The 23259-nt window shown below is 48.2% G+C and overlaps 1 protein-coding gene across 6 annotated transcripts in view; it reads right to left on the bottom strand.

Annotated features, from left to right (window-relative positions):
- Positions 1-22447, bottom strand: part of FAT1 (FAT atypical cadherin 1) — a 126951-nt gene extending 104504 nt beyond the window's left edge. For 4 of the 6 annotated variants that reach the window (XR_016036509.1, XM_055416455.2, XM_088832718.1 and 1 more), the window contains exons 1-2: positions 22315-22447; positions 3546-6828 (exon numbers count right to left, since the gene is read on the bottom strand). Coding sequence is in view for 5 of the 6 variants with exons in the window: in XM_055416455.2 (XP_055272430.2) it covers positions 3546-6810 (3265 nt within the window). In the remaining variant the exon portion in view is untranslated. Of the gene's footprint in view, positions 1-3545; positions 6829-19507; positions 19661-21410; positions 21559-22314 lie in introns of those variants that run through there. The other 2 variants (XM_055416454.2, XM_055416456.2) reach the window with 2 other exon arrangements.
- Between the last annotated feature and the right edge of the window lie 812 nt (positions 22448-23259).

The raw sequence follows: 23259 nt of genomic DNA, 5'->3' as shown, positions 1-23259 counted from the left end.
GTGACCGACTCTTCAGGACCCCATGCACTGCAGCCCGCCAGGCTCCTCGGTCCATGGGATTTTCCAGGCAAGAATACTGGAGTGAGTTGCCATTTCCTTCTCCAGGGGATCATCCCAAGTCAGGGACTGAACCTGGGTCTCCTGCATTGCAGGCAGATTCTTGAGTAACCAGGGAAGCCCATACCGACCTTCTAGAAAGATGCTAATGACTCGACCTGGGCCAGGCCAACCCCAGCTAATGCTGGAGTTTGCCTGCCTTGCCGGGGGGGTACCCACTGGTGTTTCAGAACTGCCCCTACTTTTCCTCATCTGCCAGGCACCTCCCCACACTCCCTGCTACTGCTACTGCTAAGTCACTTCAGTCGTGTCCGACTCTGTGTGACCCCATAGATGGAAGCCCACCAGGCTCCCCCATCCTTGGGATTCTCCAGGCAAGAACACTGGAGTGGGTTGCCATTTCCTTCTCCATCCGGGGCCGCAACTCCCGCCAACCTGCCCTCAAAATCAGTGAGACAAAACCCAAACGAAAAAGTGGCATATCTAATTTTAGGATTTCTAGTGCACAAACATATTGACTTTTCATGAAGGAATTTGACACCATGATACCAGATGTCTTGCTGGGGATCGCTGTAAAAAAAACTTGGACTGATAATCCTACTGCCAAAAAAAAAATTTCTTCCAACATATACCAGGGCAAGGTATAAAAACTATTACATCACCTTTATGCAACTTCAAAAAGCATATAAACATAAATCTGCTGTATTTTCCTCTGTAATGGAAGGACTATAGAAGAGATGACCTAGAAATTTCCCATTTTTCTCTCACCTTTAAATCTCAACCTTTGTACCAATACATAACAGTTGATCATACACTTTCCTAACTCAATGCCCATAATCCCAACCCATGCCTGGCCTCTCACTAAATTACCAGCTGGGAAGTCTGGCGCTGCCATTCAGCTTGAAAACGACTAAAATTATTTCAGGATGCTGTCCTGTTCAGCTGGTTGGCTGCACACCCCCTCCCCTATCCGCCCACCCCTGACAGTAAGAATATTCCAGTCTCTTCAATTTATAGACCAGAAATGCTAGTTTCCAAATAGGTCTTTAAAAAGCAACAATAGAAGTACTCTTCTCAACTTGAAAGAAAAAAACCCAAATGGCAGTGCTCACATAGTTTAGGACATAAAGGAAACGCAAATTAAGGTTTTGTTTCTCTTTTCTGTCTTTCAACGATGACAGTTCTCTCTCAAGGTGTCCAAAGCCCACCTCGGAAAAGAAAAAAATAAGTAGGAAAAATCGTCCTAATGAAATTCATAAAAACACTTCGTACTTTCAGCTTCAGTTACTAAATTCTAAGGTATTTTTCTATGCTGCCATCATACCTGAAAACTAATTCATATCAGAGAGTACGATAACGCTATTTTCTCTTGAATTAAACCATTGCAGGTATTCTAGATGAGTGGCGCACAGTCTGCAGATCTATACCACATACTGCTGCTGCTAAGTCACTTCAGTCGTGTCCGACTCTGTGCGACCCCATGGACGGCAGCCCACCAGGCTCCCCTGTCCGTGGGATTCTCCAGGCAAGAACACTGGAGTGGGTTGCCATTTCCTTCTCCAATGCATGAAAGTGAAAAGTGAAAGTGAAGTCAATCAGTTGTGTACGATAACGCTATTTTCTCTTGAATTAAACCATTACAGGTATTTTAGATGAGCGGCACGCAGTCTGCAGATCTATACCACATACTGCTGCTGCTAAGTCGCTTCAGTCGTGTCCAGCTCTGTGCGACCCCACGGACGGCAGCCTACTAGGCTCCTCCGCCCATGGGATTTTCCAGGCAAGAGTACTGGAGTGGGTTGCCATTGCATTCTCCAATACCACATACTAGAGATATATAATTCACTAGAGAAAGAATCCTCTAAATAAATAAAAACACGTTAAAAATTGTGTATCCTCTGAAATCACTTATTTCTAGGACAATAATTACATTTTTTCATGTGCTGTACACTTATGAGATGTGGAACTGCATACCGGGGTGGGTATTGACTGAAGAACTTCTTTGTGGTATTACTGAATAAAAACTTGAAAGTTTAAAACAATAAAAAAAAATATGCCTTTTAGAATGGACACATTCGTAAAGGAAATAGCAGTGAGGTTAATAAACAAACCAAAGCCCATCTATGGCTGATGACTGCTAGGATTACCCAGTTTCCTTCTATTTCCCCTAGCAGTTTCAGAAGGCAGGACATTCAAAACAAAAATAATGTTTAATTTATGCATTCAATTTTTCACCATGTAATAAGCAGCTTCTATTAGGCAATATCTAGTGGGTGCTGAGGATAGAAAATACATGCGCTAAAAGCCTGTCCTTAAAGGTAGTTTTGTGATGAACTGTGTCTCCCAAAATTCACGTGTCAAAGTCCTAAATCCCCAGTACCTCAAAACATGACTGTCCTTAGAGAGAGGGCCCCAAATGAGACAAACGAGTTAAAATGAGGGGGCAGTCCCTCATACAAAGAGATAAGGACACAGACATAAACAGAGGTCATGTGATGTCACAGGGGAAGATGGTCACCTACAGGCCAAGGAGAGAGGGCTCGGGAGAAACCTACTCTGCCAACACCTTGATCTTTGACTTGCAGCCCCCGCAACTGTGAAAAAACAATTTCTGTTTTTTAAGCTCCGTGTCTGTGGCAGACCTTTGTTATGGCTGCCCCAGCAAACTAATAAATGGTTCACACGCCAGCAGGGGAGACTGACATATAACTATAAAATCCATGAACAGCAGTTAAATTAGAGGTATGTACAAAATGCAAAATAATAAATATATACTCTAGCATGAATGGCTGTCCCAGATGGTCTGTTTTTAGGGCCTCATTCTAGGAGGTAGGATGTCATAACAGAGCATTACTACCACTTTCAAAAGACATTATTAAACAACAGACGCTAACACGTTATTTCACTTTATCCCCACATAAATCTTTTAGTAAATTGGAGGGCCCCCATTTTACATGTGGAGGAAGTCAATTTTAAGAGGATAATCAATTTGTCCAAGACCATCAGATTAACAGCTGAGAGAGCCACGATTCAAAGCCAGGTCCCTCCAACTCCACATTCCAGAGCCTATACCTGCCCTTCAAACGAAACCTAGAGAATGTACACAGCCTTCTCTCTGTAGGCGCCCTTCCTTACAGGTGTCCACTAATGTCTGAATAGCATGCTCGGTAGCGGAGTCGTCACCTGTGTCTGCACCTGAACCAGCTGGAAAAACTTCGGAAGGGACTCTCAAGAGTTACCGAAAACTCACAATGATGCTTTTGATAAAATACAGAACAAACCTGGAGATCAGGATCAATGGTCATGATTTCAATTCAGGTTTCTCTGGTTGCATACTACACAAAGACACAGGCAACAGGACAGAAAGCATGGATGTGCATTGAGCCCGAAGGGCCAAAGGGGAACCGTGAAGGTGTCAACACGGGGTACATCTACTTTAGAAAGAAATGCGAGGGACGCGCAAAGCAGCATAACGAGAACACACTCACCTGTTTCTTCATCTATTCTGAAAACACCCACACCAGAACCGTCTCGAATGGAGTAGTGGATCTCCCCATCTCGTCCCGTGTCCTCGTCACGAGCAGACACCTTCATGACTGAGGAACCAACAGGGGCGTTTTCCTTCACCGCACCCTTTTCCACAAAGCTGGGAAACACCGGTGGATGGAGGTTCTCATTCACGTCGATGACCTCAACTTCAATGTAGCAAGTGGAAGACAGAGAAATGGGCTTCCCTTTGTCCTTGGCCCTCACCGTGAGATTATATACCTGCTTCTTCTCAAAGTCCAACTGCTGTATGATTCTCACGGCTCCGCTGAGCTTATCCACATCAAAGTTTCCTTCTCCGTGGTCCAGGAGACTGTACCTCACTTGACTAGACTGACCCAAATCAGGGTCGTGGGCCTCTAACCACATGATTATGGTCCCTTCTGGAAGGTCCTCTCGAACTTTCACGCGGTAATTAGGGGGAATAAACTTGGGCGGGTTGTCATTCACATCCTCTAAGGATACTTTGAGAATCACGGTGGAGAGCAGCTGGGGTTCTTCCCTGGCTTGATCCCTGGCTTCCACCTTTAAGTAATGCACGTGCTGCTCCTCACGGTCCAAGGGGTTCAGGATTTTAACCACTCCAGTCACGCTGTCTATTGAGAACTTGTCTGTGTCTGTGAGAATCGAGTACCTCACATGTCCGTTTGGCCCCAGGTCTTTATCTGTGGCTTCCACCTGGATGATCTCACTATTCATCTCCTTGTCTTCGCTCACTTCAACAAAGTAGCTCTCCTGTAAAAATTCAGGTGGATTATCATTGGCGTCCAGGACTCGGATGTCCAGCAGATGCCACGCTGCCCTCTGTGGCAGGCCCAGGTCAGACACTGTGATGTTCAGGGTGTACCTGTCTGTCGTCTCACGGTCAAGGGGAGACAGGATTTTGAGCATCCCCGTTTCCATGTCCATAATGAAGCAGCTATCCTCATTTCCTCCGGAAACGGCGTAGACCAGCTTCCCATTGAAGCCAGTGTCGAGATCAGTAGCATTCATGAAAAGCAGGCTGGAACCCACAGGCTGGTTTTCCTTGACCTGGATCCCAGCTGGAAGAGTACTTCTGAACTGGGGCGCGTGAGCATTGACAGAGTGGGAATCAAAGAAGACATCCTCGACCTCTCCCTGGCTGTGCAGCTTATTTGCCTGCAGGAGTTTCTCCGCCAGCATTTTGGCCACGCCCGTCTCCTCACAATGCAGGCTGACTGGCTTGCGAAGGGCAGCCACGGTCACGTTGATGTATAACGGGGTGGCAAAATTCTCTCCATCTGTAGCCGTGATTCTCAGGCTGTGAAACGACGCCTTGGCCCCTAAGCCGTCCATCAGCGACTGCTTTAATGACAGCACCCCGGAGTTGGGGTTCAAGCTGAACAAGTCCAGTTCATTTCCAGCCTCGATCTGGTATCGCACCAACTGAAGTTCATCTGCATCGATAGCAGAGACGGTAGTTATCTGCTCCCCGACACCCAGATCCCTGGGAATTGTTCCTTCACAATTTATCTTCTCGAAGAGGGGTGTGTTGTCATTCAAGTTATTGAGAGTAAGGGTGGCAAGGATCTCAACCTCCCGGCGGTAGGGCGAGCCCCAGTCTGACGCGCGAATCCTCAGAGTGTAAACCCGTGGCATCAGCTCATAGTCCAAGTTTTCTGAAGTACTCACGGCGCCTGTGAAATGGTTAATGACGAACGGCACGTGATTTAAGTTCGCAATGCTGTAAGTCACGTACCCGTTCTCACCCTCATCAGGGTCCACAGCGCTGACACTCATGACCGTAGTACCAACGGGCACGTTCTCATCAAAAGATGCTTTGTAGGCTGTCTGGGTAAATTCCGGAGGGTGACTGTTGGCACTCAAGACTTTAACCAAGACTCTGGTCGAGGCTTTTCTGTCACTAGTTGTGACTTCGAGTTCAAAATGGGATGCCTGCTGTCTTTTCAGGGGTTCTAAGATCGAAATGAGACCAGTGTTATGATTCAGACTGAATTTAGCTTTTCCAGGTGTGCTTTTAAAAACGTACTTCAAATGAGGATAGCTAGGTGTGGCTTTTACCATTACCACGGGTGTGTGGGGAGGAGCGAATTCGCTGATTTCTGCTCTGTAAACCTCCTTCTCGAACCTAACGGGCCCCGCTTTGAACCGTGGCGAAATCACATGGATCACTTTCACAGAAGAGAACTGGGGAGGAGTTCCTTTGTCTTTCGCCTGGAGCGTCAGGTTGTAGCCGAAAGGATGACTGTCCCAGTCGATGGCGCCAACGGCTTTGAGCTTGTATTCTCTGCTCCCTGGAGAGGCCCTCACTGTTCGGAACTGCTGAAGGAGGTCTCCCGCCACGATGCTTAAAGACGCGACCTCCCCGTTGGCGCCCTGATCGCAGTCGTCCACGGTCACGATGGCGTACGTGGGGTCCCTGTCCAGGTCGGACGGTGACGAGGTCACAGCTGTTATCACGGGGGCACACGCGTTGGCCTGCTCGACGTGAACCGTGAGCTTGGCCATGCTGCTGATGCCGCTGCTCCCGTATAACTTCATGCCGCGGTCCACGGCGAGAATCTCCATCTCGTAGACACTGGTCTCTGCGTAGTCAAGTCTGCCCGTTAAAACGATGGTGCCACTGGTGGGGTGGATGGCAAACATGTCTGTTCGGTCTTTGAAACTGTAGTAAAATTCTCCATTGGTGCCTATGTCTGCATCCGTGGCACTGACTCTCGCAATACTGGTCCTTATGGCTGTGTTTTCAGGTAGAGACACGCTGTACGAGGTTGGGGAGAAGAGGGGTCTCAGGTCATTTGTATCCAGCACTTGCACCCTGACCTTTGTGCGTGCTTCAGCATTAGTACTTTTTTCCACTGCTTTGACAATCAACGTGTAGTGGTCTTTCACTTCTCTGTTGAGAATAGCTGTATTTCCTCCTTTGGTCCTTATTCTCAGAAAGCAAAAGTCTCCAAGAACGTACTCTTCAGCTTTGAATAGGTTTTCGTTGTCTCCTGAGATGATTTTGTACCTTAACTCCCACAGTGGATTTGTCATGTAAATGCCCATCTTTACGGGATGCCCCACGTAGGTTTTTGCTGCAGAGTTTTCATGTACTGTGACGTTGTACTGGAAATGTGTGAACTGCAAGGGGGTCTGTTCCAGCGTCCCGCTTCCATCACCGTCTCCGAAATGCTGGAGGAGGCGCAGCAGAAGCAGAAGCGAGGCCAAGTGCCTCCCCATCGCTTAACTGTCAGGCACCTACGAGCCAAGCAAATAAGAAACATTACTTCAGGGAAATAAACAAAAAGCGTACATTTTTTCGTGAGGCTTGTTTCAGACCTCACATTTTAATATAGCATTCCCCATCTACACAGAATATGAGTAAGTGCAACGGTTTTCCAACAGAAGTATCAACGCTGCTAATATTTCTAGAATTACTAAGGTCAAGAACAATTTTCAGTTTACTGACTCCAACAATCTTAATGACCATCTGCCAGCTGTTACAACAAAATTTATTCCTGCACTTCAATCTTGAAGGCAAGTATACCGTTGCTGCTGCTGCTAAGTCACTTCAGTCGTGTCCAACCCTGTACAATCCCACAGACAGCAGCCCAACAGGCTTCTCCATACCTGGGATTCTCCAGGCAAGAATCCTGGACTGGGTTGCCATTTCCTTCTCCAATGCATGCATGCATGCATGCTAAGTCGCTTCAGTCATGTCCAACTGTGCAACCCCAGAGATAGCAGCCCACCAGGTTCCTCTGTCCACAGGATTCTCCAGGCAAGAACACTGGAGTGGGTTGCCATTTCCTTCTCCGGAAGGCAACTATAACCAACTGATAAAAAGGTACACAAAGGCCCGTCTAGTCAAGGCTATGGTTTTTCCAGTGGTCATGTATGGATGTGAGAGTTGGACTGTGAAGAAAGCTGATCGCCGAAGAACTGATGTTTTTGAACTGTGGTGCTGGAGAAGACTCTTGAGAGTCCCTTGGACTGCAAGGAGATCCAACCAGTCCATCCTAAAGGAAATCAGTCCTGGGTGTTCATTGGAAGGACTGATGCTGAAGCTGAAACTCCAATACTTTGGCCACCAAAGTCAGTGGAGAGCTGACTCATTGGAAAAGACCCTGATGCTGGGAAAGATTGAAGGCAGGAGGATAAGGGGACGACAGAGGATGAGATGGTTGGATGACATCACCGACTCAATGGACATGAATCTGAGTAAACTCCTAGAGCTGGTGATGGACAGGGCAGCCTGGTGTGCTGCAGTCCATGGGGTCGCAAAGAGTCAGGCATGACTGAGCGACTGAACTGAGCTGAAAAAGGTGCACAGTGAAGGCTGTTTCCACTTGGTGCGGTGCAGGTGTGTGCATGCTCAGTCATGTCCAACTCGTGACCCCGTGGACTGGGGCCCACCAAGCTTCTCTGTCCATGGGATTTCCCAGGCAAGGATACCGGAACGGGTTGCGATTTCCTTCCCCAAGGGATCTTCCCCACCCATACGTCTCTTGTGTCTCCTGCACTAGCAGGCATAATTCTTTACCACTACGCTATGTGAGAAGTTTTTGTTTACATTTACTTACATGAAGTGAAAGGGAAAGTGTTAGTTGCTCAGTTATGTCTGACTCTTTGTGACTCCATGTACTGTAGCCCACCAGGCTCCTCTGTCCATGGTATTTCCCAGGCAAGAATACCGGAGTGGGTTGTCATTCCCTTCTCCAGGGGAATCTTCTTGACCCAGGGATTGAACCCGAGTCTCCCGCATTGCAGGCAAATCCTTTACTATCTGAGCCACCAGGGAAGCCTACATTTCCTTGTATACAGTATATTATGTACTCAAAACCTCATGAACTTAACACTACCACACTATTCTGAGCATGAGAAGCTTCGAACAACTAAATCAGAACAACCAAAAAAACTCTCAATGGTGCTTTTATATAACCTCCCATAATGACAGCTTACAATCTCATTTCAAACTTTATCCTGAAATTATATTTCTTTATAAGAATGATTAAGTTCACTCCCTACATAATACAAGGGTTTAGCATCTCATTTGGCACTATATAACTATTTAAAGGTATTAAAATAATTATATCATCAAGTTTAATACTGAAGTCATTTCTGAACCAACAAACTGAGCCAAAAAAAGTCTGTTTAGAAAAAGAAGACCAAGAGCTTGGGTGTCCAACAGGACCTGCCCTCCCTCAACCTGGGATGTGGATCTTGGCATCAGCACTGGGGTGTCATGACTGCTGCCCACAACCAGTGCTCAGAGGGTCCACTGTCTTCATGGCTCTGAATAACCTGTCCCCTGAACACAAAACACAAACACATACAAAACTAAATCATCTAAGCGATCACATGTAGAGGGGCCGGATCAGCAAGGTAGCGGGCACTGCAGATGGTCCAAGGGTGAAGCGGGAGGAAAGGGGACATTTGAGAAAGGGGTGCCCTGAACCAGTGGGGAAGGCAGCCAAGACCACTGGGCTGGGGCCTGGCTGGGAAGCAGGACAACTACCTTCAGACCAACTGTTTCCCTAGGGACCGACATCGTTCACTTGGTAAATCAAGGCAGCTTCACAAAAGGACAGCACTGCGGTCCTGAAAAGGACCTCTCCGATGAACACCCGGGAAATGGGACTGCTCCCCGAGCTGAGAGAAACAGCAGGCTGGAGAGCTGGCCAAACAGCCAGGGGAAATTAGCATGGCAACTTAAATTCAGAGGAGCTTAACTCAGCGACTGCCAACTTTGCCCCATGAGTCATTTCATTAGGGAAAAAAAAGAAAAAAGCTGATAAGCTGAAAGCAATGAGAAGCTTAACTGATACTCAATCACATTGAAGTCGGGCAGCCTAACTTGCTCTTTAGTGACCACGTCTTCTCACCAGATCAAGTCAGGAAAGCAGACAGATTTCTGCCCTCTAGAACAACTGATACTTAAACAAAATAAGACAATCTTTCCCCAAAACTCTCTCTTAATTTGGTCCACAGATCTAATACTCAAGGGAAATTTGAGGAGGATGCAACAATCTGGTGATTTTATCAAAACAAGTGACAACTTTGATTCACGACTGAATTCAACCTACAGGTATTGAGAACTGGACAGTAGACAGACTACTATGCTGTGCTTAGTCTCTCAGTCGTGTCCGATTCTTTGAGACCCCATGGACTGTAGCCTGCCAGGCTCCTCTGTCCATGGGATTCTCTAGGCAAGAATACTGCAGTGGGTTGCCATGCCCTCCTCAGGATCTTCCCAACCCAGGAATCGAACCCAGGACTCCCACACTGCAGGTGGATTCTTCACCATCTGAGCCACCAGGGAAGCCCATGAATACTGGAATGGATGGCTGATCCCTCCTCCAGGGGATCTTCCCGCCTCAGGAATCGAAACGGCATCTCCTACATTGCAGGCAGATTCTTTACCAGCTGAGCTACCAGGGAAGCCCCAGACTGTGCTGCTGCTAAGTCGCTCCAGTCGTGTCCGACGCTGTGCGACCCCATAGACGGCAGCCCACCAGGCTCCCCGTCCCTGGGATTCTCCAGGCAAGAACACTGGAGTGGGTTGCCACTGCCTTCTCCCAGACTGTGCTAGGTATATGGAATTCAACAACTCATAGAACTATTTTAAAAGGCAAAGATCCTGATTCTGAGGCATTCACAAACCAGAGATAAAATGTAAAGAAAATGCTTTAAAGAACCATTAAAAAGATGATGTTTGCACAAGCACCTTTATTTTAGAACACAATATTACTATCAACAGTATCCACTTTACAACAAAATATTAATCCAGGATTCTACTGCAAAATATTTTTGCTTAATTCTACTAATAAAATACTATGGAGTCATCAAAAAGAGTAAGAGAGTATGCTATACACTGACATGTAAAGATGTCTAGATATATTAACAGGGAAAACTAAACCAATCCCATTTACGTTTGCAAAAAGGAAGGGGAGATAAAAACATGCATAGTTCATGAATGTGCTTAAAAATGACTGAGAAATTCTGAATGGATAAGAAGTAAACTGTTAACAGTAGTAACTTCTAGAGAATAGGCAGCTGGGGGAATGTTTACACCTTCACTTTACTATGTGAATCTTTATCATATATATGTATGCACATATACACACACACACACACATTAGCATGAATTCACTTTTCACTATTTGAGTCATTCAACACCTCTTTAATGAACACCTACCATACCCATTTTCCCTGATGGCTCAGCAGGTAAAGAATCTGCCTGCCAATGCAGGAGACACAGGAGACTCAGGTTCGATCCCCTGGAGTAGGAAATAGCAGCTCACTCCAGCAATCTTGCCTGAAAAATCTCATGGACAGAGGCGCCTGGTGGGCTCAGGTCATGGGGTTGCAAAGAGTCAGATACTACTGAGCATGCACGCACCACTGTGCTGGACCACCGTGTCTGGAACAGTTCTACATGCTGCTGATACATACGATCAACTCCTCATGGAAGGTACAGTTCCTGGTGACAGACAAACAAACATGGAAACAAAGAGCCTATCAGATGTTGCTGATGAGGGCTAAGGAGAAAAATAAAGCAGAAACAAATAGAGACGGTAGTCAGAAACACAGAAGGAAGAGAGAAAAACGACACGAGTTTCTCAACCTCAGCCGTACTGATGTTCGGGGCAGATAATTCTTGACTGGGCAAGAGGGGCTGTGGGGCAGAGAGCTGCCCCAGGCATCCTTTGGTGTTAAGCCTGCTCTCCACCCAACTAAAAGCCTACAGCCTCTCCTTCCCGCAGCCACAGCAAAAAAAAATGTCTGCAGACAGTGCCAAATGGCCCCTGAAGCTCAAAGTCATGTCTGGGAGAGAAGTGCTTGTTAGAGAAGCCACAAAGAGACAGACCACGGAGGCTTGGCACAGTGGGTGAGGGGAGAGCAGCAAAGGAGATCCTTTTATATGGCCTGTCATTTTATAAAACTTTTGGATTTTCAGAAAAATTACAAGTTCCCCACTATTAACATCTCTCCTAATGATCGTACAGTTGTCGCAACTAATGAACTAATATTAATACACTGTTAGTCACTGTCTAGTCCCAATGCCCTTTGTCTGTCCCAGGATCCCAGCCAAGACAGCCACGTTGTATTCAGTCACCATATCGTCTCAGACTCCTCTGGACTCTAACAGTTTCTCTGATTTGCCTTGTTTTTCATGACCTTGACTGTTTTGAGACGTACTGGTCAGGTATTTTGTAGACTGTCCCTGAAGTGGAATTTGTCGGATGTTTTTCGCATGATTAGACTGGGGCTATGCATTGAGGGGAGGCCGAGCAGCAGCGGGTGAAGTGCCGTGTTCATCACATTGCCTCGGTGCTGATGCTGACCCTGGTCACCGGGCTGAAGCAGGACTTGTCTGCTTTCTCTGCAGTGGGAGACTCGCTCCCCGGTTTCCCTACTGTACCCTTTAGAAGGAAGTCACTATGCAGTCCACTAGTAAGGGGTGGAGAGTTCTGCTACATAAATCATCTAGAGTTCTTCTGTGAGGGAGATCTGCTGCTGCTAAGTCACTTCAGTCGTGTCCGACTCTGTGTGACCCCATAGACGGAAGCCCACCAGGCTCCCCCGTCCCTGGGATTCTCCAGGCAAGAACACTGGAGTGGGTTGCCATTTCCTTCTCCAATGTGTGAAAGTGAAAAGTGAAAGTGAAGTCGCTCAGTCATGTCCGACCCTTAGCGACCCCACGGACTGCAACCTACCAGGCTCCTCCATCCATGGGATTTTCTAGGCAAGAGTACTGGAGTGGCTTGCCATTGCCTTCTCCTCTCCTAATTATGTCTTTATCATTTCTTCTGATCAGTGTGGCTCCATGGATAAAAGGTGATTTGTAGGACTTTGGATGCTATTAATACTACAAATAAAATGAAAACAGGGGAGTGACATGCTGGAATCTAAAGTGAAATGTTATGACCAACCTAGACAGCATATTAAAAAGCAGAGCCATTACTTTGCCAACAAAAGTCTGTCTAGTCAAGGCTATGGTTTTTCCAGTAGTCATGTACGGATGTGAGAGTTGGACTATAAAGAAAGCTGAGCGCCAAAGAATTGATGCTTTTGAACTGTGGTGTTGGAGAAGGCTCTTGAGAGTCCTTTGGACTGCAAGGAGATCCAACCAATCCATCCTACAGGAAATCAGTCCTGAATATTCATTGGAAGGACTGATGCTGAAGCTGAAGGTCCAATACTTTGGCCACCTCATGTGAAGAGTTGACTCACTGGAAAAGACTCTGATGCTGGGAGGAACTGGGGGCAGGAGGAGAAGGGGACGACAGAGAATGAGATGGCTGGATGGCCATCACCAACTCGATGGACATGAGTGAGTAAACTCCGGGAGTTGGTGATGGACAGGGAGGCCTGGTGTGCTGCAGTCCATGGGGTCGCAAAGAGTTGGACACGACTGAACGTGAACTGAACTGAACTCAAAGTGAAAGGGCTACTCAGGTACAAGAGTGGACAACAGGAGGGAGGGTGGCCGGGGTAAAAGCTCGAGGGAGACCAGTTAGAAGACAGTGCAGTAGACACTGTACAGGTTAGAGACCCTGGTGGCTCTGCCCAAATGCGGTCATGGAACGGGTGGGGAGGAGGGGGACATTCTGGATCCATTTCAGGACTCGCTGATGAACTGGAGGGTAGAGGCAGGAGGAGAGAAAGGGGAAGACATCCAAGAAGATCCTGGAGACTGTGTGCTGAGCTGGAAGCGGGCTTCAGCCCGCTCCCTTCAGAGAGAGGGAAGCCTGAGCTGAGGGAGGAGCAGATTTTAGGGAGTGCAATCGGGGGTTCAGTTTTGGACATGTTAGGACAGAAGTGCTAACTGCTATCCAAGTAATGATTTCCAGTCGGCAGTTAGACATGCAGGAAAGGCCCAGCCCTGGAGACAGAAGCCGGACAGTGGTCAGAATGTGGAAGATGTTATTAATATACTTAAAAGCAGAAAACTAAATGAGATCACCCGCAAAGAGGACACTGAGAGACAAGAAAGGGAAACCAAGGACAGAGCCCTGCTATCCTCCAAGATGTAGGAGGAAGACAAGAGGAACCAGCCACTGGGGCAGAAGCAAGAAGTGGTGTGACAGTGACACGGTAAGCAAAGGGATCTCTCTAAACATCTGAATCCTCACATGAGGACTTGACAGTGACCCATCTATACTGGCTGGTGCCCTGCTGATCCCTATACCACGGGGGCCCTGGACACGCCCTTCACCCCAATGGCAAGGAGAAGGGCTCAAGATGTCAAACCACTGCAGCTTTCTTCCCCACAGCATCTCCATGACCAGCGGCCCCTGCAGCCTCTGCTGCCTCCCACGTTTCCCTCACAGCTGGATTCCCATCACCTCTTACCCTTCACAACTCACCCACCACAGTTCAACTTTTTTGGCCACGTTCATAACTGAGACCTCTTAAAATCCTGAATTCACTCGGCAAACTTGGCTAATAGGATGCCACTGTAACCATAATAAACTATTAAAGGAAAGGCTTTTCATCAGAAAAAAAAAAAAAATCCACTTTCTGAGAGATAGTGTTATGTTGTTGTTGCTTAGTCACTAAGTTGTGTCTGACTCTTTGCAACCCCGTGGACTGTAGCCTGCCAGGCTCCTCTGTCCATGGGATTTTCCAGGCAAGAATACTGGAGCGGAGGATCCAGTATTATTCCACTTTGGAAGCATTCTTCTCCAGAGGATCTTCCCGACTTAGAAAGAATGGAACTCGTGTCTTCTGTGTCTCCTGCATTGGCAGGCAGATTATCTACCACTGAGACATCGGGGAAGCCCAAGAGATACTGTTAAACTTACAGTAATTTAACCAAGAACTGTGAACTCAGGTTTCACCTTAAAATGCCATGATCAAAGAAACTGTGGCTACTACTCTATGTAAAACAAACAGCAAAGCTGGAAAGCACACACACACACACAAAATCTTAGAAAGATACCAATACCATTTCATCTAAAAAGTACATTATTACCTAGCGCTCACACTTACGAAAATTAAACTCCAAAAACCATTTTAGCCAAAGGCTACACTTTTGATATTTAGAAGGTGATCACACTATTTGAACATAGTAATCCAGGATTTCTTCTGTGCATTTTGCAAAGTGAAAACAAAGAATGCTTACCTAGTTCAGCCTTTAGGGAAAAGGGCCTCAGGTCGAAAGCTTAAGTATCTTTAGCATAGATTTTTGAAAATCCATAAAAAAGATCATTTTTATGGCAGAAGTCAGGTATTAACACATTCGTGTTTCTTCATTAGCAACACTTCCATGTAAAGTGTTTCAGTTAATTCCTGCCACCACACAGGCTTCACACAACAGAACACAGCCCCATGCTGAGAACATACTGCCTAAGTTTTAGATCAAGTATCCAGATCTAGTATTTAGATCTGAATCTTCTGAATGAAGATTCAGAAGTGCTAGGTGGGACCCGACATGATGCAATTCATACATTCTATTAAATGTTGCATATTTATTATTCAAAGTCACAACTCTTATGCACACCATTAGCCATTCCAGCCCTCTATCTAAGAGGGAAGCAGGATCAGACTCTCCATCCCACATACGATAATAAAGTTACACAGAAATATTCAAAAATTTTGTGTTTTCCCTTATCACACTCCTATCTTCTATCTGACCTCAGTGAGAATGTCACTAGAACTCAACTTATTACTGAAATTTAGAGCTTCCTGTTCGATTTGGGTAGGGTCACATTTTAAAAGCATATTCTAGAGATGTCTAAACAGTGAGGAAGATAACTATGCTTTCAAAGAGAACTGTCATGAAGTTGTCAAAAGACAATAAGGAATGTAAACAACTCTAGCTTTTTAAAGATACTGTATATTAAATAAATGCTTAATGATCTCTAAAATCACTTAACAGGACTCAATAAAGAGTACTGTCTGTCTTACAAAGCCTGCTTATTACTCAGCTATAACCAATTCACAGCTTCCAGATGACATTCACAACCGGACAAAACCCTGCATTTTTCTAATAAATTATAATAGCCACAGACAGTAGTTTTAAAAGTTTCCATTCTCAACACTGAAAAATGAATGGGCAAGTCCTGTTTATTTCTGGGTGCATACTAAATCCTTTTAAGCCATCTTTATACTTTTTTTCAGTAAAAATGGGGGCAGGGGGTAGCACTATCTACCCAGAACTGGTATGCTTTGGTCTTTTTTTCTCACCATTCATCAAACCACAAATCAAGTTCACAGCTAAGATTTCTACAACTTGTTTTGCATCTATGTCCCCTCTCTGAACCATTCCCTCCTGGATTCCCTCTTCCCACAGACCCCACCCTAACCTAACACCCACCCAATCCCAGATCCCTAGCTCACTGAGGTGCTATGACGGACTACTCTGACCCGGATAGATCTCTCTTATCACGCTGGAGATCATTGTTCATTTGGCCTTCTCCCCTGCTGGACTGTAAGCTTCTTGAGAGCAGGACACCTGCTTTGTTCACCACTGTTCAGTCTATATGGCTCAGTGTGTGGCACAGAGGAGATCTACAGCTGTTCAGGTTCATCAATGGACAGATGGACGAGGATCGGGGATGGAAAACAGAAGGCAGGACCGAAGGGAGGCTGCTGGGAGCGGGATAAGGAGGAATAACGTGGGAAATTAACACATCCATCATTGTAAACCCAACAGAAAATCCAGGCACAACCACTAGGCCAGTAACAGGACTGCAGACAGGTGCCCTGAAGAAGGCTCTAATTTCTAGCAGCTCAGAAAGGGGTCACCATCTACCTCAAAATGCTTCCAAAGTGGCTATGGGCAACGCCAGATCAGTGAGCTTATTATGAAGTATTATGCTTGAACATTATATGAAGATAAGAATTAAATAATTACTGATTTTCCTAAGTGGTCTGTAGAAGACATTTAATTATAGACTTATCTCCACATATATAATAAACCTTTCGAGATAAGCCAGAATTTGGGCAATATAATTAAATCTCAGACTTAAAGATGATTTTTAAAATTTATATGTTGTGAAATAGATTCCCCATTTAATTCAATAGATTTTTCAAATAAAAAGTTGCTTTCAGACAAGAGAAAAGGAAAAAACAGCACCTTACTGATATTAGTTAAATGAATCATCTACATCGCTCACTTCAAACAACTCCTTACCAGCGCCTAAGGACAAACTAACACTTGCAAATTGAACAATTAGTTGAGACAAAAAGACATACCTTGGCTTCATCAACTATATAATTTGGTCCAAAAGAAACCTTACCTATTACAGTTTCCCACTCATAAATATTAAATAGACACCCAGCCTTCCAGCTTCCTGCTATTAAATCAGGTCCTTTAGGCCACAAATTAGGCCACGGAGACATTTAATGCAACAATAATGCACTAATTTGATTCAGTTTACTGATTCCATGTAAAATCAGCCAAACCTGGGTGGGAAAACAGGGATAAGAGAGTTAAAAAAATCTGTAACATCTCTTTCACTTCTATCATTCAAACAAATGACTACTTCAGAAATGACTTAGGAGCTAAGTCCAAACACATACACTAGCAAGGCATGGGACCAGGGCAAGGAAAACAATGTTACTTTGGACATCATTTTTAGAGTCCTCTTTTGGCACCTGTCCATTACACAGATTTAAATGGTCTATTAACATGGTGGGAACCCACTGGGAGTACTGTGTGTGTGTGTGCTCAGTCACTAAGTCATGTCCGACCCCTGGCGACCCCATGGACTGCTGCCAGCCAAGTTCCTCTGTCCATGGGATCTCCCAGGAAAAAATACTGGAGTGGGTTGCCATTTCCTCCTCTAGGCTATCTCCCCCACCCAGGGATCAAACTGGCAATCTCCTGCCTTGCCCAGCGGATTCTTTACCACAGAGCTACCAGAAGTACTTTTAGTGACTAATTAAGACACAAAGGAATATATATACAGGAGGCCTGAAATATTTTATGAAGTCCTCTAATAATCTTACTTCCCTTCAGAATGCCAAAGAATTTGGCTCATTTAAGGTATTCCTTTTTCAAGAAACGGGTACACAATCACACACTTTACTCAGATCAAACCTGACAATGAATGTGTTAAACACCAAGTTTGACATAACTCTAAGTTATATCCATTGCTGTTTTTAAAAATTACGGAATGTTTTAAGCGCTTTTCACCCATCTTAAAGCTTAAATAAATAGCAAAGAAAAGTGTCAGTCACTCAGCCGTGTCCGACTCTTTGTGACCCCATGGACTGTAGCCCCACCAGGCTCCTCTGTCCATGGGATTCTCCAGCAATAATACTGGAGTGGGTAGCCATTCCCTTTTCCAGGGGCTCTTGCCAGCCTAGGATCGAACCTGGGTCTCCTGCATTGCAGGCAGATTCTTCACTGTCTGAGCCACCAGGGCAGCCCTACAGAAAAGAAAGGGAGACGGTAGCTCCACTGTGGAACTAGAGCTGTCCTAAAACACTGAAGGCAAAGCCAAACATCAGAATGAGCCTATACAGCTGGAGAAACACCTATGTGCTTGGATTTTATGAGCAACTGCAGTACTGGATATGCTTGAGAAGAACAACTAAAAGTAAACTGAAAAAACAGCACCATCGTCCAGTTTTAACATGTGCAGCTATCTTCTTAAAACTACTGAAACCTAACTCAACTTGTATGAAGCCTTAAGAATCGGCTTCTGTGAAAAATACATAAATAACTGAAGATCACTTGCGTTCTAGATCTTTTCCAATTTTCATAATCACTGTAAATATCCAAGCTTAAAAAAAAAAAACAAACTCCTCTACTAGGCACCAGGGAAGTTGCTTAACAAAAGCTATTTAATGAAAGCACAGTTCAGACACATGCGGAAAAAAAGAAAACAAAACAAAAAAAACCCTCTAACTGCATAGAAAATATTTATGAGTTTACTTTCCTAATGCATACAATTGCGTCCTTGTCTTCAAAGCTCCGCCGTTCACATTCGTGGGAACAAAAATATCTTCAGAGACTAGAGAAAGTTAGCTTCCTAGAGGAAAGCAGTTAGAGGAAAAAAACGCACCAAAGAACCAGAGAATCTCTTCCTTAAAAAAAAAAAGAAAAAAAAGACCTTAAAGTTTCACTTCCAAAAAAGCTACAAACACCCTGACAGCACAATTGCAAATGTTTAGTCCGGAGATTTCTCAACCGCACCTATTCTAACTACCTTCAACCAGCTACCACTCAAACTTCAGGGCAGCACTCCCTCCACCCAGCCAGGGCACAAACATCCAAGGAAACCGGCGACTCCATTTCAAAAACCCCATCCCTCAGCAGCTGGCCTCTCCTCCCATCACACCTATGCCGTGAAATCTCTCGCAAATCGGAAGCAACAGCCGCGGAGCGAGATCGGCTAGGTCCTCGGCAGACACGCGTGTTACCGGGGAGGAGAGAGCGCGGAGCGCGCACGTGAAGTTTCCCAGCTCCCGGGCGCCGGCGCGCAGGTCCTCGGCCCTGCGGGCGCCCGGAGTCCCGTGCCGCGGCCGCCGCTCGGATTTCCAGCAATGGCTCCGGGAGCCAGAGCCGGGGCGGCGCGGGGCGGCCAGCCGCCCGCCCGATCCAAGTGCTTGGATCGGTGATTACCAGGCAGGTCACGTCGCGAATTACCCGCTCCCGCCTCTCCGCCTCCCGCGCGCCACCCGCTCGAACCCCCCGGGGCCTGCCCTGAACTTTCCCAACGAGCAGGCGCCTGGGCACCTACCACCCATCCGGGGGGTCTCTTTCTCTCCATTCCGTTCCCAGGCGCCGCCGGGGCACGATCCTGGGCTGGGCACTCCGGGCAGGAGTCCCCCCGACCCCACCCGCGCCGAGCCGGGTGGAAGCCCTCCAAGCCCGCAGAAGCAAGGTGCCCGACCGATCGGTCGGCGATGGCACCGCGAGCGCCGCCGCGCCCCTCGCCCACAGTTCCCGGGCCCTTCTGGCCTCCTTCCAACTTACAGCAAAGTTGGCCCCAAGTGGCCGCCACAGAGTTCTCGGGGGCGCGCGCCTCGCCGCCTCAGCGCGTCCCCGGGCAGGGACCGGGTCGGCCGGGCGCCTGGCTGGGGCCGCCGCGCCGCATCGTGTCCCCGCGAGCGGCTCGCCCGCGCTCTCCGTGCGCCCCTGCTTGGAGGCAGCGCCCGGACGCCCGCGCGCGCGCCCCGCTCTCCCTGGCCGCCGGGCGCAGCCCCCCGCGCGGCTCACGCACCCGGCGCGGGGGATATCCCTCCGCTCCCGGCCACGCCCGCCCGCGCCGGCGCTAGTTTCTCCCGCGCTGAAACTCTCGACCCTACTTTCCCCGGGGCTGCCAGACATCCCCCCAGCCCGCCGGGCCCCCGGGACGCGAAGCCCGGCCAAAGGGTCAGGGAGCTCCTGGCCGCTACAGCGACCGGCTCCTTGCCAGGAGATCAGTGAATGCCCAGGAAGATATAGCGACACCGCGAGGAGAAAACAGATCGCTCTAGCGCCGAGGTTAGTTATAGCCAGCACAGATTTGTGCAAGGAATTAATATGGAATGTTCCCTGCTAGGAGAGGGGAAACATTAGCTTAGCTCCAAAAAAAAAAAAAAAAAAAAAAAAAAATCAGCTATGGGTTTAAAGAAAAAGCTTCCCACGCCTCCCCCCTCCCGTTTAGATTTCCGAGTACCTTGAGGGAATTCCTAAATCTGCATTTGAATGCCGTGGTTGCAGGTCTGCCCTTGCTCGGCGGAATCAAGTCTTACAAAAGGTCTGAAAAGGAATGCAGTTTGATGGGAATCTACTTCCTTCTTCAATCTACACTGAAACCCCGGGAAAGTGAAAACGCTTCCTCCGCGACCTCTTTGTGCAGAGGTTAGACCGCGGGACCTCCCAGGCCCGGGTTACGAACCCCAAGGCCGGCCTCCCCCGGCGCACGCCCCGGGATCCCCAAGGCTGCGGGGACAAAAGGCAGCTTGTGCCGCCTCGTGCTCTTTCCCACCGGTGAGTACAGCCCGCAAAGCGTGAACGCAGTATAACGTGAAACTCCAGGTTCTTTAGGGAGAAGGGGAAACCTCGGGGAAACCGCCCCCCTCCGCGAGCCCGAGCGCGCAGTCGGGGTATCCCGGAGCTGTGAGCCCATCCTCGGCGCGGGCAAAGCTCCAGGCGCCGGCTCAGCGCAGCCTGGAATGCTCCCGGGCGTAGGGAAACAGCCTGGGGAAGAGGGCGGACGTGACCTCGGAAAGTTTGTGGAGCTAGAATACGTTAACACTGTGAGGACAAAGAGAGATGATTTCCCCAGAACCGGTGGAGGGAGGGGGCTGCTGGAGGAGCTACCAGGCCGATGGGGGCGAGGGAGTCTAGGGTTAAAGAGGGAACTGCCTTAGTTCAAAGTTAATGCAGCCTACTCTTAGGCCATCTCAAAGACGATGATTAGGAAAAAAAGTGTCTACCGGGTCGTGGCTGGGAAGGAGAAAACACGCCTGCAGAATGAGTGTGCTGATTCCCGGCACTAAAGAGTACGTAGTGTATTCCCGCGTATTATTTAGAATACACACAAATTCACACATCCAACAAACATCATCCAAACATTTGGCTACGGCCATAACTGCGCAAAGCGCTCCGGGGGTTACAGGTCAGTTTCATACATGAAACACCTAGGAAGTAGGTGACCTGATCTCCAAGCTCAATTCATTGGTGCCCCGGACCGAATTCTAACTCGAAACGAAACACAGCCACACGCGAACGCCAAGTTTGTAGGGGCAGTATGCAGGGCTGGGGGATAGGAGGGGGTGAATAAAAAGGCTAAAAAGACACCATCCCATAACATACAATCACAAGATTTTGAAATGGCGTACAAGAATTCCTGGAGAAAAACCACTATTCATTAATAAATAATAACGCTTACTTGAATTAAAACATCTGTTGGGGAATCCCGATTTGCCGGCCAGGTCGACTGAGAAACCTAACTGCCTGGAAGAAGTCGCACTTCGTCGCCAGAAGAACAGCCAAGCCAGAGATGTAGATTTCAGAGTCCGGTGCTGCCACGTTTTTAAATGATCCTTTAGCCCCAAAGGAACGAAAAGGAGGTGCCTTTTAGCTACCCTCTAATTACCTTCACATGAATGAGAGATAGAGTTCAAGCTCCACGTTTGTCCTCTCAATAGTCAGTGCTCCCTAACCCAAAACCCAGAGGTTCTGGGACATTAGGGGGATGGGGAGTGGGTTCCCAAAAATTAAAAAAAAAAAAAAACCCGCTTTCTGCCAGCACCGCTTCTGCATCCAGTTCACCCAAGCTGGTAATTGTAAATTAGAGACAGAAGGGGCCGGAGTGGGTGGTAAGTGAAGCCTAGGGTGACGGCCAGGGACCTCACGCCCACGTTCCATGAGCACCCGGCGGGTCCAAGTTCGCGGTCCGCGCGGAGCCCCGCTGGGAGCGCGCGCTTCGCCGGGAGTCCTGACTAGAGGGCGCTGCGCCACTGCGGATCACGCAGCACCGAGGCGCCCTCCCCGGGCACCATTTCTATAATAAGTTACGTTCGAAATAATGCACAAACGGGGTAGCTTTTCAAGTTCTTTTGAACAGTGCTCTTCAAGTATTTCACGAATTCCAAAACCTGTGCATACTGATCTTTGATTCCCGAGCTAAGCACAGCCTTTGGGGGTGGTGGGGGGGTGGGAGGGTGCTGTTCCCCAAGCGGAAAGTCGGTAGGATGCACACGCTTCCCCGTACTAGTCAAGCACCCTCTCATCATTTCATTTCTGTTTAAACTTAAAAAGACAGAAAGGCTTGCACGAAAGAAGGAACTCACCTGTTCCAGCCGAGTCCTCTGGGCCCTGCTTTAAAGTGCCGATAGCTCCGTAATCCCCACGCGATCTGGATGTTTGTTAGAAGCCGTGTCTGAAGTACCAACTTCGCTTCTTCCCTGCGGTCTTCACCATGTCCCCGGCGAGGGTGCGATCCGCCCGCGCTGCCCAGGTGGTCGCATCTCCGGAGGCTTACCGTCCTGGGGGGAAAAAACTTGAGCAGCGAAAAAGGAGGCGAGTGCGCGAGGGCCGGGGAGAAACCAAGTTTGTCCGGACTTGTCCGGGCAGCCGAGCCGCGGAGTTTGCGAGTTGCGGCCGGGAACTGCGGCGGATCGCTGCCTCTCTCGGCGCTCCTCCCTCCCTCCTGGAGGCCGCGGGGGAGGGGAGGTGACGTCAGCGCCCCGCCTCGCCCCCCGCCCCGCGCCCGAGACCCGGGCGCTCCCGCGGGGTCCGCCTCCCGGACAGTAGCGGCGGCGAGCGGGCAGGCCGGGCCGGCCGCTCTGCCGCCGCGGTGTCTTGCGGTCCCGACGGCGGAGCGTCCGCCCTTCTCCACCGCGCCGCGTCTCCCCCGGCGCCGCCGCGCCCCGGCACCTGAGCGGCCCCGCGGCGCGCACCTCTCCGGCGGGCTTCCTCGCCGGCCTCCTCCGCCCGCGTTTCCCACGCCTCGAACTGCAGGTGATGCTCTTCCCCTTCTGCCGCTGAGATTTCGTCGCGACGTGTCGCCTGCCCGGTTTTTGTTCTTTTGCTTTTGCAGGGCGGAAGCCCCAACAGCCTCTGCAGACTGGCCTGGACGACTTGTACTTTTTTTTGCAGCCCTCCAACTTCAGGATGTGATCTGTTTTAAATACTTCTCGGGCTCTAGCGCTGTTTGTGGTCTGTGCGTTGAAAATCACGGAGCCATATTTTAACGTGCAAATCCTTTCCAAAAGCGCCTCCGTTTTTAGAGCGTA

The sequence above is a fragment of the Moschus berezovskii genome, chromosome 26 (genome assembly GCF_049115385.1).
Source record: "Moschus berezovskii isolate FMDL1 chromosome 26, NW_MosBer_1.0, whole genome shotgun sequence".
Classification (NCBI taxonomy): Eukaryota; Metazoa; Chordata; class Mammalia; order Artiodactyla; family Moschidae; genus Moschus; species Moschus berezovskii.
The sequence above is the reverse complement of the archived record's forward strand: the minus strand, read 5'-3'. Positions and strand labels throughout refer to the sequence as shown.